The sequence below is a fragment of the Sus scrofa genome, chromosome 10, assembly GCF_054392235.1.
Source record: "Sus scrofa isolate SSC_HxYL_T2T_F1_AM1 chromosome 10, Sscrofa_HxYL_maternal_Yorkshire_Landrace_v2.0, whole genome shotgun sequence".
Taxonomy (NCBI): domain Eukaryota; kingdom Metazoa; phylum Chordata; class Mammalia; order Artiodactyla; family Suidae; genus Sus; species Sus scrofa.
In genome coordinates, this window is record NC_139392.1 from 91957918 (window position 1) to 91970879 (window position 12962).

At 45.0% G+C, this 12962-nt stretch overlaps 1 protein-coding gene across 7 annotated transcripts in view; it reads right to left on the minus strand.

Annotated features, from left to right (window-relative positions):
* Nucleotides 1-12899, minus strand: part of TASOR2 (transcription activation suppressor family member 2) — a 69891-nt gene extending 56992 nt beyond the window's left edge. For 4 of the 7 annotated variants that reach the window (XM_021065052.2, XM_084980564.1, XM_084980565.1 and 1 more), the window contains exon 1: nt 12430-12899. Coding sequence is in view for 3 of the 7 variants with exons in the window: in XM_084980564.1 (XP_084836690.1) it covers nt 12430-12487 (58 nt within the window). In the remaining 4 variants the exon portion in view is untranslated. Of the gene's footprint in view, nt 1-4821; nt 4929-7486; nt 7665-10534; nt 10663-12429 lie in introns of those variants that run through there. The other 3 variants (XM_021065045.2, XM_084980566.1, XM_084980563.1) reach the window with 3 other exon arrangements.
* Nucleotides 12900-12962: the final 63 nt, after the last annotated feature.

The following is a 12962-nucleotide window of genomic DNA, read 5'->3' on the forward strand; positions in this document are numbered from 1 at the left end:
AAGCCACAGTCATCAAGTCAGTGTGGTACTGGTACCAGAACAGACAGACCAATGGAACAGAATAGAGAACCCCAGAAATAAACCCAGACACCTATGGTCAATTAATCTTTGACAAGGGAAGAACATAAAATGGGAAAAAGTCTTTTCAGCAAGTATTGCTGGGAAACTTGGACAGCTGCAAGCAAATCAATGAAACTAGAACACACCCTCACACCACGCACCACAATAAACTCAAAATGGCTACACCACAGCTCACAGAAACGCCAGATCCTTAACCCACTGAGCGAGGCCGGGGACCGAACCTGCATCCTTGGGGATACTAGTTGGGCTCATAACCGCTGAGCCACAACAGGGACTTCCTGCCACTCCTCTTCTAACCTGCAAGTGTAATCAGGTTCAGGAGGGTCTTTACTTTCAGCTCTGGTTTCCTCCTGTAGAATCCTGCCACCAAGGAGACACAATCCTTCCTTTCCAAAGGCCACACACTCACTTCTAGGAGTATTTTATGAGCACTTGCTAGATCTCTGGCCTGCCCAGGCACCTTCCAACCCCGTTCTGCTTTTCTTAATGGGTACTGCAAAGCAGTTCCATCTCAGCCCTGTACTGCAAGCTCACCTACGGCGGGGCTCTCAGTTTCGGGGACAGACCAGCTGCTGGAGATTTCTGAGCTGCGCCTCTTCCACACAGCTCTGCCTTTCTCTCATAACTGCTGGAACTTCCCATCACGGCTTCCCAATAGCACCTACAGGAGATAAGGGGTCTTTTCTCCTAAAATTTTCCAAAATGTAGTTTGAAAGCTTCACTCTCCCCCCAATTCTTCTTTATTTGGTTTTTAGGGCCGCACCTGTGGCTTCTAGAAGTTCCCAGAATAGAGGTCAAATCAAAACTGTAGCTGCCAGTCTACACCACAGTCATAGCAATGCAGGATCCAAGCCATGTCTGTGACTTCCACCACAGCTCACAGCAATACTGCATCCTTAACCTACTGACTGAGGCCAGGGATCGAACCTGAGTCCTCATGGATACCAGTCAGATTTGTTTCCACTGAGCCACGACGGGAACTCCCAGCTCTTCCTTTTAAAAGTAGAAAGATTAAGAACGAATCTAGTCTTGTTCCTGTTGGAACTGCACACTCCGGCTGCCGGTTGTTCTGTGCTCCCCTTTTCATGTTCAGGGCTCCAACTAGACTTTCGACCCAGATACTCTCCTCCTTCAGTTCTGGGACACAGATAACGTCCTACCACAGGATTAGATGAAGAACCTTCTTGACTGGTCCTTTGTTTCTTACCCTCTCACTCTTATTTTCTAATTATTGTGGCTATTCTTTTTTTTGTATGGCTATTCTATTTTTTAGGAGAGTTCTTCAGCTTTATTATCTAGCCTGTTCCTGCTTTCCGAATAATTCCCCTTGAGAAGTCCTTATCTGCTAAATAGTTTGTCACGGGTTGGAAGTTTCCCCAGGAGAGAGTCCTTTCATATCTTGTTTGGGGGAGCCTCGTAAGCTTGACTACTGGTTTGGGGAGCCACGCAGAGGAGGACAGCTCTGCTTTCACTGTGGAGTGTGCCGGCGTTCGCTGAGCCCGTACTGGCTGGCATTCAGCGCTTCACCCCTAGCGCAGCTGGCAAGAGCCCGCCTAGCTCACGTCTCCGAAGTGTAGACCTTGGGCCTTCTGCCAGGGTACAGGTGCACGGAGTGAGAGGGATACAGGTTATCAAAGTGATACAAGCCATCAGCTGACCCGCTGTTCTACTCCATCTGCGGTCCTGCCTTGAGAAGTACTCGGCACCGCCAAATCCTGAGCCTCTTCCAGGTGCTGTGGGGCCGGCTCGCTTCTCTTGGGGGCGCACGGCCTTCCGCACTCTCTGATCTGGAGAAGCCGTTAGCTCCTGACCACCTTCTCCTAGTTTCCCAAATGCGGGTTTCGCCTCTCTCGCGTTCTGGATCTTTGTGGATTTGTATCTCTGCTCTTTCACTAACATCTTGATGGCATTTCCAGAAGGTGTAGAAAGGGCATGTCACAAACGCAACTGCAAGTGTCTACCTAACTTAAGCCTTGATTTCTTCGATCAAAAATGCAGAACGTACCATCTAACATGGTGGCAACTATTACCATTATTTTTCATTTTTGCTTCTGTAATCAGGAAGACTTCATTTTATTTACGTATGTACTTGCCAAAGACCTAATTACACATCCAAATCAATATTTGATTATTTACCCAAATAAATAATAAAAAGTACAGTCAAAGTAGATCTTCAATGATAGTCTCTCAAAGCACTCTGTTCTTTTCTCTTGCAGTATTGACCTTGGTTTATAATAACATATTTATAATTACCTCAGTAATATCCACTTCCTAAAAAACCAAGCCCTATGAGGACAGGAAGCACGTCTGTTTTGTTTACCTCTGATTACCCAGCATCAGTCCAATGACTGGCACACATATGTATTTGATAACTGAATGAAAGAATACTTATGCAATTTAATCTGTTCCAAAACTCAGAAAAACAAATCTTCCCAATTTTTTTATAAAGCAGTCAAATGTTAAAAACAAAGTTTGACAAAGAAAATACACAAGAGGGGGTTCCCATCGTGGCTCAGCAGTAACAAACCCAACTAGTATCCATGAGGATGCAGGTTCAATCCCTGGCTTTGCTCAGTTGGTTAAGGATCCAGCACTGCCATGAGCCGCGGTGTAGGTTGCAGATGTGGCTTGGATCCGGCATTGCTGTGGCTGTGTGGTGTAGGCCGGCAGCTGCAGCTCCAATTTGACTCCTAGCCTGGGAACTTCCACAAGCTGCAGGTGCAGCCCTAAAAGCCAAAAAAAAAAAAAAAAAAAAAAAGAAAAGAAAATACATAAGAAAGGAAACTACAGATCTCTTACGAATATTGACACTTGAATCCTAAAACATATGTACTGGCAAAGAGGGATATCAGGACATTAAAATAATAACAGATCATTAGGATACATTCTAGGAATACATTCTAAGAACTGGTTAGTCCATAAATGGACTAACCACATTAATAAGTCAAAGTTATCATGAGGAGCTGCTGAGTGTGGGATGAGGTAGGAGAGCCACACGTCAGACTGTCCAAAGGAAGTTACCTCATAATCCTTTCCCAACAGATGACATGTAAGTTTTTGTTGCTGTACAGTGTTTTTTCATTTATGTAGTAGTATTCTGGCCATGCTTAATCTAAAAAACAAATTGATGCTGCCAAATAAAAGCTGTTCATTTAGCAACACAGGAAAAATGTCCTGCCATAAATTGTTTGGGGGAAAGAAAAGCAGATTACAAAAGAGCAGTATACATATATCTATAAAGTCTTAAGAACATACACCCTGATTTACTTTTTTTAGTTTTTGCTTTTTTAGGGATGCACCCACATCATATGGAGGTTTCCAGGCTAGGGATCGAATAGGAGCTACAGCTGCCAGCCTACGACAGAGCCACAGCAACGCCAGATCCAAGCCATGTCTGAAAGATACACCACAGCTCATGGCAATGCTGGATCCTCAACCCACTGAGCAAGGCCAGGGATCGAACCCACAACCTCATGGTTCCTAGTCGGATTCATTAACCACTGAGCCACGACAGGAACTCCCCATACACCCTGTTTTAAACAGTGCTCATCTTCTGTTTATCAATGCTTATCAATACCTGATATTTTTCTTATTTGACTGTCCTCCCACCACTAGATTATGTGCTTCATGAATGGAGGGAATTTCTTTCTTTTCCACCTGGTATCCCCAGTACCCAGCACAGTGCCTGGTACACAGTAAGGCTTCAAGAAACATTTATATAACGAATGAATCAACTTATTCCAGATCCCTTCTTTCCTTAAACTCTGCAGCGGCTTCTTGGTGCCCTGAGAACACTCCGCACACTCCCGGTTGTGGCCAAGAGAAATCCGGCTACAGCTCATTTCTACCCCCCACGGTGATGCGCCCGCCCCTGGCTACTTCGCTCCAGCTGCCTTGGTCTTTCCATTCAGGCTCTTTGCTCCTCTCAAGCCTCTGCACTTGCTGTACTTCTGACTGGAGTGCTCGCTCCCATTTTACCCATGGCTTAGCTCCCTCTCTTCTTTGAGGGAAATCTAGAAGTGTTCTCCCAGATAAACCTTCTCTGATCACCCCACCTAAAGGAGGTATTGTCTTTAAGGCACTCAAAGCAACATGATCTCCCATTGCCTTAAGTAGTAGCAAATTAGTTTTTTTAAAATGAAGACAGGGTAGAGAAAACAAATGGAAACACCATTTCCCATAAGCTGAAACAATAAAAGACCCATAAAAGCAAGCTTCTCTATTAAAAAAAAACTAAGACTATAGAAGAGACACGTATGATTGCCACAAAAACTGTAAAATATGTTAAAAAGCCTGCCATGTACAAAAGTTTAAATTTCTTCTAAGAGAATCATGGACAGAAAGAATAAAAACCAAGGTACCCCTTATTATCTGAAGTGCAGTCCATCTGGAGTCACTGCTTTACAATTCAAAACACGACCTAAAATATCCTTCGTCTGTAGGGCAGGCGAGGGGCTCGAAGACGGGAAGCCAGCGCTCCGGCGGCTTTCCCGCGACCCCAGTCCCAGCGTCCGAGGCGCAGCCGGGAGCAAAGGCTGGAAAAGCCTCAGGCACCAGGGAACCGCCCGCCCCCCACCCACCTGGGCGGCCCCCCCAAGCTTGACGCCGCAAAGGCCCTGCAGGCGGGACACCCAGTCCGGCCCTTCTCGCGTCTCCTCCGCACCCCGCGCTCAGCTCCGCTGGGCCGGCAGCTCACGGCCAGGGAGCCCCAGCGGGGGTGGGCGCCGGCCCGCTCCTCACCTCATGGTGCGTGGGGGTGGAGGTGGCGGCTGTGCCCGGGCCGGCGGCCCCTCGGCCCCCGCCCGCCCGCCGGCCAAGCCAGTGCGGCCCCGGGCGGCGCGAGCGCGCCTTTTAAAAGTCAACGAGGGCAGCGGCCCGCGAGGCCCGCACACGGCGGCCGGGGGGAGCGGTCGGGGAGCCGCGGCCCGGGCAGAGGGCTAGACAAGCAGGCAGAGTGCCCTCCGCCCTGCTTCTGTCTCCCAGGACTCCCAGGCGGGCAGGTTTATTGTTATTTCGCAACGACGGACGGCTCCAAACTTTCCTCGACGGTCTTGCCATTCGGGATTGCAAACCGCAGACTTAACCCGAAACCCACGTCTTTTCACTACAGTGACCCCAAGTTATTCTAACTCAAGGCCGCTATAAAGCTCTCCCTTCTTGTCTATGTAAAAGCACCGATTACGGCTTCATGGGGCTTTGCTGTGTACTTTACAAAAATAAAAGGTCTCCTGAATACAGTTCTGAATACTGTGTGTTCCTAGGAGATGCTGATACCAGCACCTGGGGTCCAGATGGGGGTGCTTGTTCTTCCCACGAAGCCATGCAGCCCTAACACACCCACCAAATAGAGACTGAAGGCGGCTGTGGCGAAGTGTGTGGCCTGATACAAGAACATCTTTACTTTTGGCTCATGTTTTAATCAAGCAAAACATTTCCTGGACCATACCTGCATTTGCTAGAGGAAACTAATCAGGAGTTCCTTTAAAACAATCGCTGTTCCGGAGTTCCCGTCGTGGCGCAGTGGTTAACGAATCCGACTAGGAACCATGAGGTTGCGGGTTCGGTCCCTGCCCTTGCTCAGTGGGTTAACGATCCGGCGTTGCCATGAGCTGTGGTGTAGGTTGCAGATGCGGCTCGGATCCCACGTTGCTGTGGCTCTGGCGTAGGCCGGTGGCTACAGCTCCGATTGGACCCCTAGCCTGGGAACCTCCATATGCGGCGGGAGCGGCCCAAGAAATAGCAACAACAACAACAATAATGCCGAGGGAGCGGCCCAAGAAATAGCAACAACAATAACAACAACAACAAAAGACAAAAAAAAAAAAAAAAAAAAAAAAAAAAAATCGCTGTTCCATGGAATCATACAAATAGAAAACATACAGGAAAAAACTCACCAATTTCTTAAATTCATAAAGAATCATGTAGATTAATGACCATTTAAAATTGCAAATTCACTTTGGGTTTTAGTATATGCAATGGGAGAGAAACTGCCTGCCTTTAAAAAAAAAGTTAAAATTACCTAGCAAAAAATGTACCTCTGTACTATGACTTTTTCATTCAACTGTGGCTTACTTTTAAGGTTAATATTCAATTTTTGAAGACTTTTAACATTCTCAAAACCCAATCCTACTATAAAGATTTCTGTATATCAGACATGTGCTTATAACCGTTTATCTATCAAATTTTGTTCTTTCTTACTCTGCTGTATAAAAAGTCAACAATTTTTGGGAGACCATACTTTCCATATTCAATATTATGCACCTTTTATTAGAATCACTTCAATGTTTATAAGGTGCCATTTTCACACATCTGTATAAAGGAACTGACCTTTGCTCTAGGTCTTCATCAAACAAGGTTTTACTAAGTCGTGCTTTAGGGAGTTCCTATTGTGGCTCAATGGTAATGAAACCGACTAGTATCCATGAGGATGTGGGTTCCATCCCCGGCCCCGTTCAGCAAGTCAAGGATGTGACCCACTGATCCTGATCCAGGGTTAGCGTTGCTGTGGCAGTGGCATGCACCAGCAGCTGTAGCTCGGATTCAACCCCTAGCCTAGGAACGTCCATATGCCACAGGTATGGCCCTTAAAAATATCAATCAATCGTGCTTTAGCATTAAAATGTCAGCCTGCAATGAAATGGCTTCATTAAATTCATTAATATACTACAAGGATACTGTTAAGTAGTTCTGTCCTCCTTACAAGAAAATCCTAACAAATTTCTCTCAGGTTCAATTACATTTTAAGGGCTGCTTTGGATTATTTTGATGACTATATATAACAAAAGAGAAAGTGACACCTAATCCATGCCATAACAATGATTTTTTTAATCACCACCACCCCTACATACACGCCATCACAAATACCCTGGGCAAAGAATGGGCCTGTTCACTAAAGGTGGCTCACTGGGAAGTAGGGGATAACAACTGGGTGAGGCAGGTGCCTCAACTAGTCAAAACAGGCCTCAGGGGTCAGGGTCTTGAATAGTCTTTCTCTTAATGAGGGAGCAGGTGCACCCAATGGCTCTAAACAGGGTTTATTTCACCATGCCAAGGAGGGCAGTGAATCTTTAATACAGTGTATTACCAAGGGACTTAGTTATCCAATTAAGTATTACTAAAATCTTATTCAGAGGAAACAAGGTATGCCCCAGATATTTCTTATAAAATTCATAATTAAAAAAGAGAAGCCAAATTTAAAAACAAAAGGCCAATTGAGTTCATCAATAAAAACAAATTCCGTTTTTTTGGGATAACCTTTAACAAATATAACCAATAAAAAAGAAAAAATTAAGTACCAAAAGGAGGCTATAACTACAAGTATATGGAAAACATTTCTAAAATTATAAATTATCACACACAACTTACACCAACACATTTGAAAACTATAAAAACATAATTTACTAACATTGGTCTAATGGAAGAAACATCTGAATAACCGGTTATGATGAAAAACCCGCAAGAGTGGTTGCAGTCCTACTCCTTCTCCCAAAAGGCCAGTTTCAGAATTTTATTGTCAAAGTTCATTTTTCACTTATCAAATTATCAAAAATCCACAAATTTGGCAATGTAGTCTGTTGCAGAAACTGTGGGAAACATAGGGGGGAAAGAAGCAAAAGACCAAGAGAAATTATTTACTATAAAGTTACAAAAGATTTATTTATACATTAAGATAAACAGATCAACAGAATATAAAAATGGAAAGTCACTGTTCAGGAATTATAAACAGCCAATAAACACATTTAAAAACACCTCCAATTTGCAGACTTAAGAAGCCAAATAACTCCAAATAAAGAAACAGTGAAACAGTACAAAGCTAAAAACCAAGAGAAAATTATCAAAGCAGCCAGAAAAAAGGAATTGAGAGACAGGTGATGCTGTTTCAATAGCAATGATGGAAATCACAAGACAGGAATGAGATCTTCAAAGTGCGAAAGAAACCACCTGCCGACCTAACTGCTGCACTTAGCAAAACACCATCCTCAAATGACAGGGAGACAGACATTTTTCAGGCAAACCAACTGAGAGAGCTCATCATCAACGGACCTTCAGTGAAACTCACACCAACAGATACACTTTGAACAGAAGGAATACAGTCCTAGATGGATAGTCTACGGGAAACACGAGTCGACAAATAATAAAGCAGTAAAAATGTGGGAAACAAGCACTGACTGTAAAGCACAACAATAATTCTAAACAGGTCTCCTGTCTGGTAAGAACATTTCTCTCTCTCTTTTTTTTTGGCCTTTTCTAGGGCCACTTCCCGAGTCAGATGGAGGTTCCCAGGCTAGGGGTCCAATCGGAGCCGTAGCCACCGGCCTACACCACAGCCACAGCAACGCAGGATCTGAGCCGCGTCTGCAACCTACACCACAGCTCATGGCAACACCGGATCCTTAACCCGCTGAGCAAGGCCAGGGACTGAACCTGCAACCTCATGGTTCCTAGTCGGATTCGTTAACCACTGCGCCATGACGGGAACTCCAGTTGCTGTCTTTTTTTTTAAATAGCAAAAGATTTGAGGAAAAAAAAGAAATCAAATACCTATTTATTAACTAGGTGAAATAAACTGGTACAGCCACAAGACAGAAAACTGTTTTTCCTACTCTGCAGAATGCATATGCTTCCTATATTCTGATTTTGAAGATTTCCAGGATATACTGATAAGTGGAAGGAAATAATGGAACATAGCAGAAATCAGAGTAAGAAGGAGGAATATTATTTAAAAAATTGGGGAATGAGATGGTCAGGTACAAGGAAGAAAGACTTTTTTAAATGTATGCCTTTATATTTTTTAGTTGTTTAAATACATTATTCCAGTAACCTTTTTTTTTTTTTTTAGCAAGAGTTCATTAACTTGTATATGTAACATTTTATTTTAATTCTTAGGTATTAATAAGAGAAAACAAGCACTCAGTAGAAAAACTGGGGAAAACAAGACATATTACAGAGAAGAGAGACCCTCAATTTCTTTTAAGTAAGCAGTTTAAAACCACAGTACTGTATAATTTTACTTTTAGCAAAAATTAAAAAGGCGGCCAATGTCATATAGAATGGAGAGAAGGGAGATCAAAGGGAGGTTCCACTTACAACTGGTGGAGTATAAATCAGAATCACTATTCGAGAAGTTAGATATTATCTAATGAAATTGAACATCCACATATCCTCCCAACAGATCCAGCAATTCCACTACCAACATGCCCAAGTGAAAGTACTGTGTATATGCACGTGGAGACAACCTAATACTAATGGGCACCACTAATGGCCCAGATAACCAATACGTTCTTAAAGAATAAAACGGATAAACACTTAATATATTCTTATAGTAGCTTATTAACAAAAATGAGTGAATCAAGGAGTGGTTCCCAAAATGGTGATGATAATAAGATATGTCACTTTTTTGATATTATCAATTGAAATGTGCCATCATTTGGGAAATCTACATCATTCAGTGAACTAATAATATCTTTCACATGACCAATGTGTGGGTGAAAGATCCCTTTTAAAAGAAAGACAGCTCAGGTTTTACTACTGATGCCTTTGAGTTCAGTGGCTTCAAATGAAATTTGTACATATAACATATTCATATAAAATGAAATTTGTACAAATTCTACAATGCAGTTAACCTTTAAGAAACTATTAGATTTTGATGAGTATTAAAGAAAAACATAATAGTTAAAAGATGATTAAAACACTCCTTCCTCTTCTAAATATACAGCTCAGTGAGGCCAGATTTTCTTCACATACTGCAAGCAAAACAATATATTGCAACAGATTGAATGCAGAAGCAAATAAGAGAGTCTAATCAGTAAAGATATTTGAGAAAATATAGAAGAATGCCATTCTTGCACCAACTTATTTTCGGTTCTGGAAGCTATATTTCATCAAAAATGTTGTTTAAAATGTAACAGGTTTACTATCAATAAATATGCCATATGCTTATATATAAATATACCAATATCCATATTTAAAAACGGGCTTGGTTTTCCCATCTAATATGATATAATCCACAGAAGCAAAAGATAATTTTGGGGTCCTGGATAGTTTCTAGAACTGTGAAGGAGTCCTGAAATTTCAGACTTTCTGAACTACAGGTACATGCTTTAATAGAGAACAATCTCAGAGACATAACGTTTAACAAAAATAAATCACAGAATATTCAGCAAATTCTACTTAAAGTCCAAAAGCAGGTCAAAGTAAACAATATGTTGGTTAAGGATACACACATGGTTGATAAAACTACAAAGAAAATCAAGGGAATAATTAACACAAAATTCAGGATGCCTGTGGTGGGATGGGGCAGGGAATTCTTGCTTCTGGGGAGAACAAAGGCTTCTAAGTGCTAAGGGTCCTTGTGATCAAGCAGGGTACACAGATAAACTTTATTTTTAAAACAGTACACACAGATGGTATATTTTACAACAAAAATCTGAACAGAAGAAACAAGGAAACATACCTATTTTCCTTGAGGGAAAAACTCAAAAAAATGTCTCTTCTCAATTTAATCTATAAGTTCAATGCAATCAGAAACAATATCCCAACAAGATTTTCTATAGAACTTGAAAAGATGGTTCTAAATTTCATCTGCAAAAAAATGCAAAAGAAGAGCCCAAAGCTTTTTTCAAAAGAAAGTGCCAAAATATACTGTAAAGCTACAATAATGAAAACAGTGTGGTAATAGAAATGGGTCAAAGTTCAGAACCCAATTTAAAAAAACCAAAATAAAACAGCAAAGGATATGACCTGGCCAAAAATGTTTAACTTTCTGATTATCCAAGGAAGACAAACATTTCAATGAGATGTTATTTTCAAATATCAGAAAATTAGTAAAATTATCATCCAGTGCTGGCTAATGGGGGAACACAAACACACCTTTTGAGAGAGTGAATATAAGAGGGTACAATCATTTGAAGGTAATTTAACAATATTATTATCCATCATTCTCATAAGGAAGCAATGATGCACAGAAATACTATGGTGAACACACGAAGCACTGTTTATAATGGCAAAAAAGATAATCACTGCAGCATTTTAATTATAGGGGAAAACTTAAAAATAACTTCAACATCAATAGAGGCATGAAAGACTCATTTGATAAATAGGTGCCATACCTATTTAATTATCCTAAACAGATACAGCACATCCTACTGCATTCATTTAACAAACGTTATGTTTCAAGCAAGTTTTTAGACCCTTTTTGGATTTTAATTCATTTCAGCAACGATGTCTGGATTACAGGAGATGCTTGTGATACAGCTTTTTCTAAAAAAGAACTGTTACCTTTGGATAAACGTCCTGAAAACACAACATTTCAGACACTGCTGTCTTCCTTCACATAAGGGTGAACAAACACTGTGTCACTTTTACTTCTTCTCTGGACCGGGTTACTTACTGCTGCACACGGAACACACTGTGCAGAACCACCCAGTTCTAGAGGGAAGCACTCTTACACTGCTTTGCCGCAGGCCTCCCCTCGCAGAGGCTCCGGACGAAACCCCATAACCACCCCGCCCTTCTCACGCTTCTTCAGGGCAAAGCCGCGGCCCCGGGTCGCCGATGCCTCCGCAGTAACACCATGTGCGTGCCCGACACTTAGGTCTAGCCCGCGTCCTCAAGCCTCTCGCCATCCCACCTCTGCCTCACCGCGGAGTGAAGGGTGACAGAGGTGGAACTAAGTTTTCGGGGATTAAGGGAAACGTGCGGATTTCCCAAGAATCTCGCTCCGCGTTTGAGACGGACCTGCCACGTTCTGCCACAAACGCTGCGAGGTGCCGCCGGGAGACGCCCCGGGTGGCACGGACCAGCCCAGGAGGACAGTCCTCCCGCGCTGCCTCGGTTTCTGCTGAACCACCCACCCTCCCGGGAAAGACCTCTTCTTTTCACGCCTCCTTTTCAAAGCGAACGGTCCTCAGCGGCCGTGGGGCCTCTACGGAAAGAAAACTGGGGTGCGGACGGCACCAACGCGGAGAAAATGCCTTCCCAGCCCGCGCAAACCACAGGGGCAAAGCTCCGGCCCGGCCGTGGGTGCAGCGGCCGCGAGGATGCAGCGGTCCTCGGACCGGCAACCAAGGGAGACGCGGAGCCGGGGACCCCCGCGGCCCCGCCCCGCACGCACCTGGGAGGCGCTGCCCGACTCCGAGCCGGGGAAGACCGTGGGGTAGCGACTGAGAACCGCAGCAAGGCAGCGGCGAAGACTCTGAAAACCGCCGGCCCGGAGCAGCGCAAGCAGACAAAGTCAATGCCTGCCCAAGCCCCGCACCAGCGAGCGCCCCGACAGCCGCCGCCGCGCCAGCAGCCCCGCCGCGCGCTCCGCCCCGGGGGACCGAGGGGCGTCCCCGAGGGGAGGCTCACCTGTCCGCGCCGCCGCCGCCCTCGCGGACCTGCGAGGGGCGCTCAGGGTCCTCCCCATGCTCCGGGGTGCCGTCCGCCGCTCCGCACGCGCGTCCTGCCCTCGGTCCCACGCCCGCGGGACCCTGCGAGCGAGCCGCCCCTTCCCGGGACTCCCCTCCTCCCGGCTCCCACGGGGCGCCTCGCCCGCGTTCGCACGGACTCGTCAGCCGCGCGCGGGACCCTCCACGTCGCAGCCCGTCCTTCCTCTCCGCCCTTGTGCGGGGAGCGCCGCCAGGGTGACGCGGGGCTGCCCCGAAGCGCCGGCGGGAGGGACACGGGCCTGATGTCCAGGCTCGAAGGCCGCAGGCCCCGCTGCGCTTGTCAGCCCAGCGTCGCCCCTGCCCCAGACGCTCATAGGAAGGCGCGGACGCCGAGACGCCCCGCGGCCTGAGGGAACAGGTCGACTTTATCGGTGACGGGCGCTGGAACCCGGAAGCAAAACCCCAAGCCCACAGGAAGGGGAGATGGGTGGGGGGAAAGAAAGTGAAAACTGA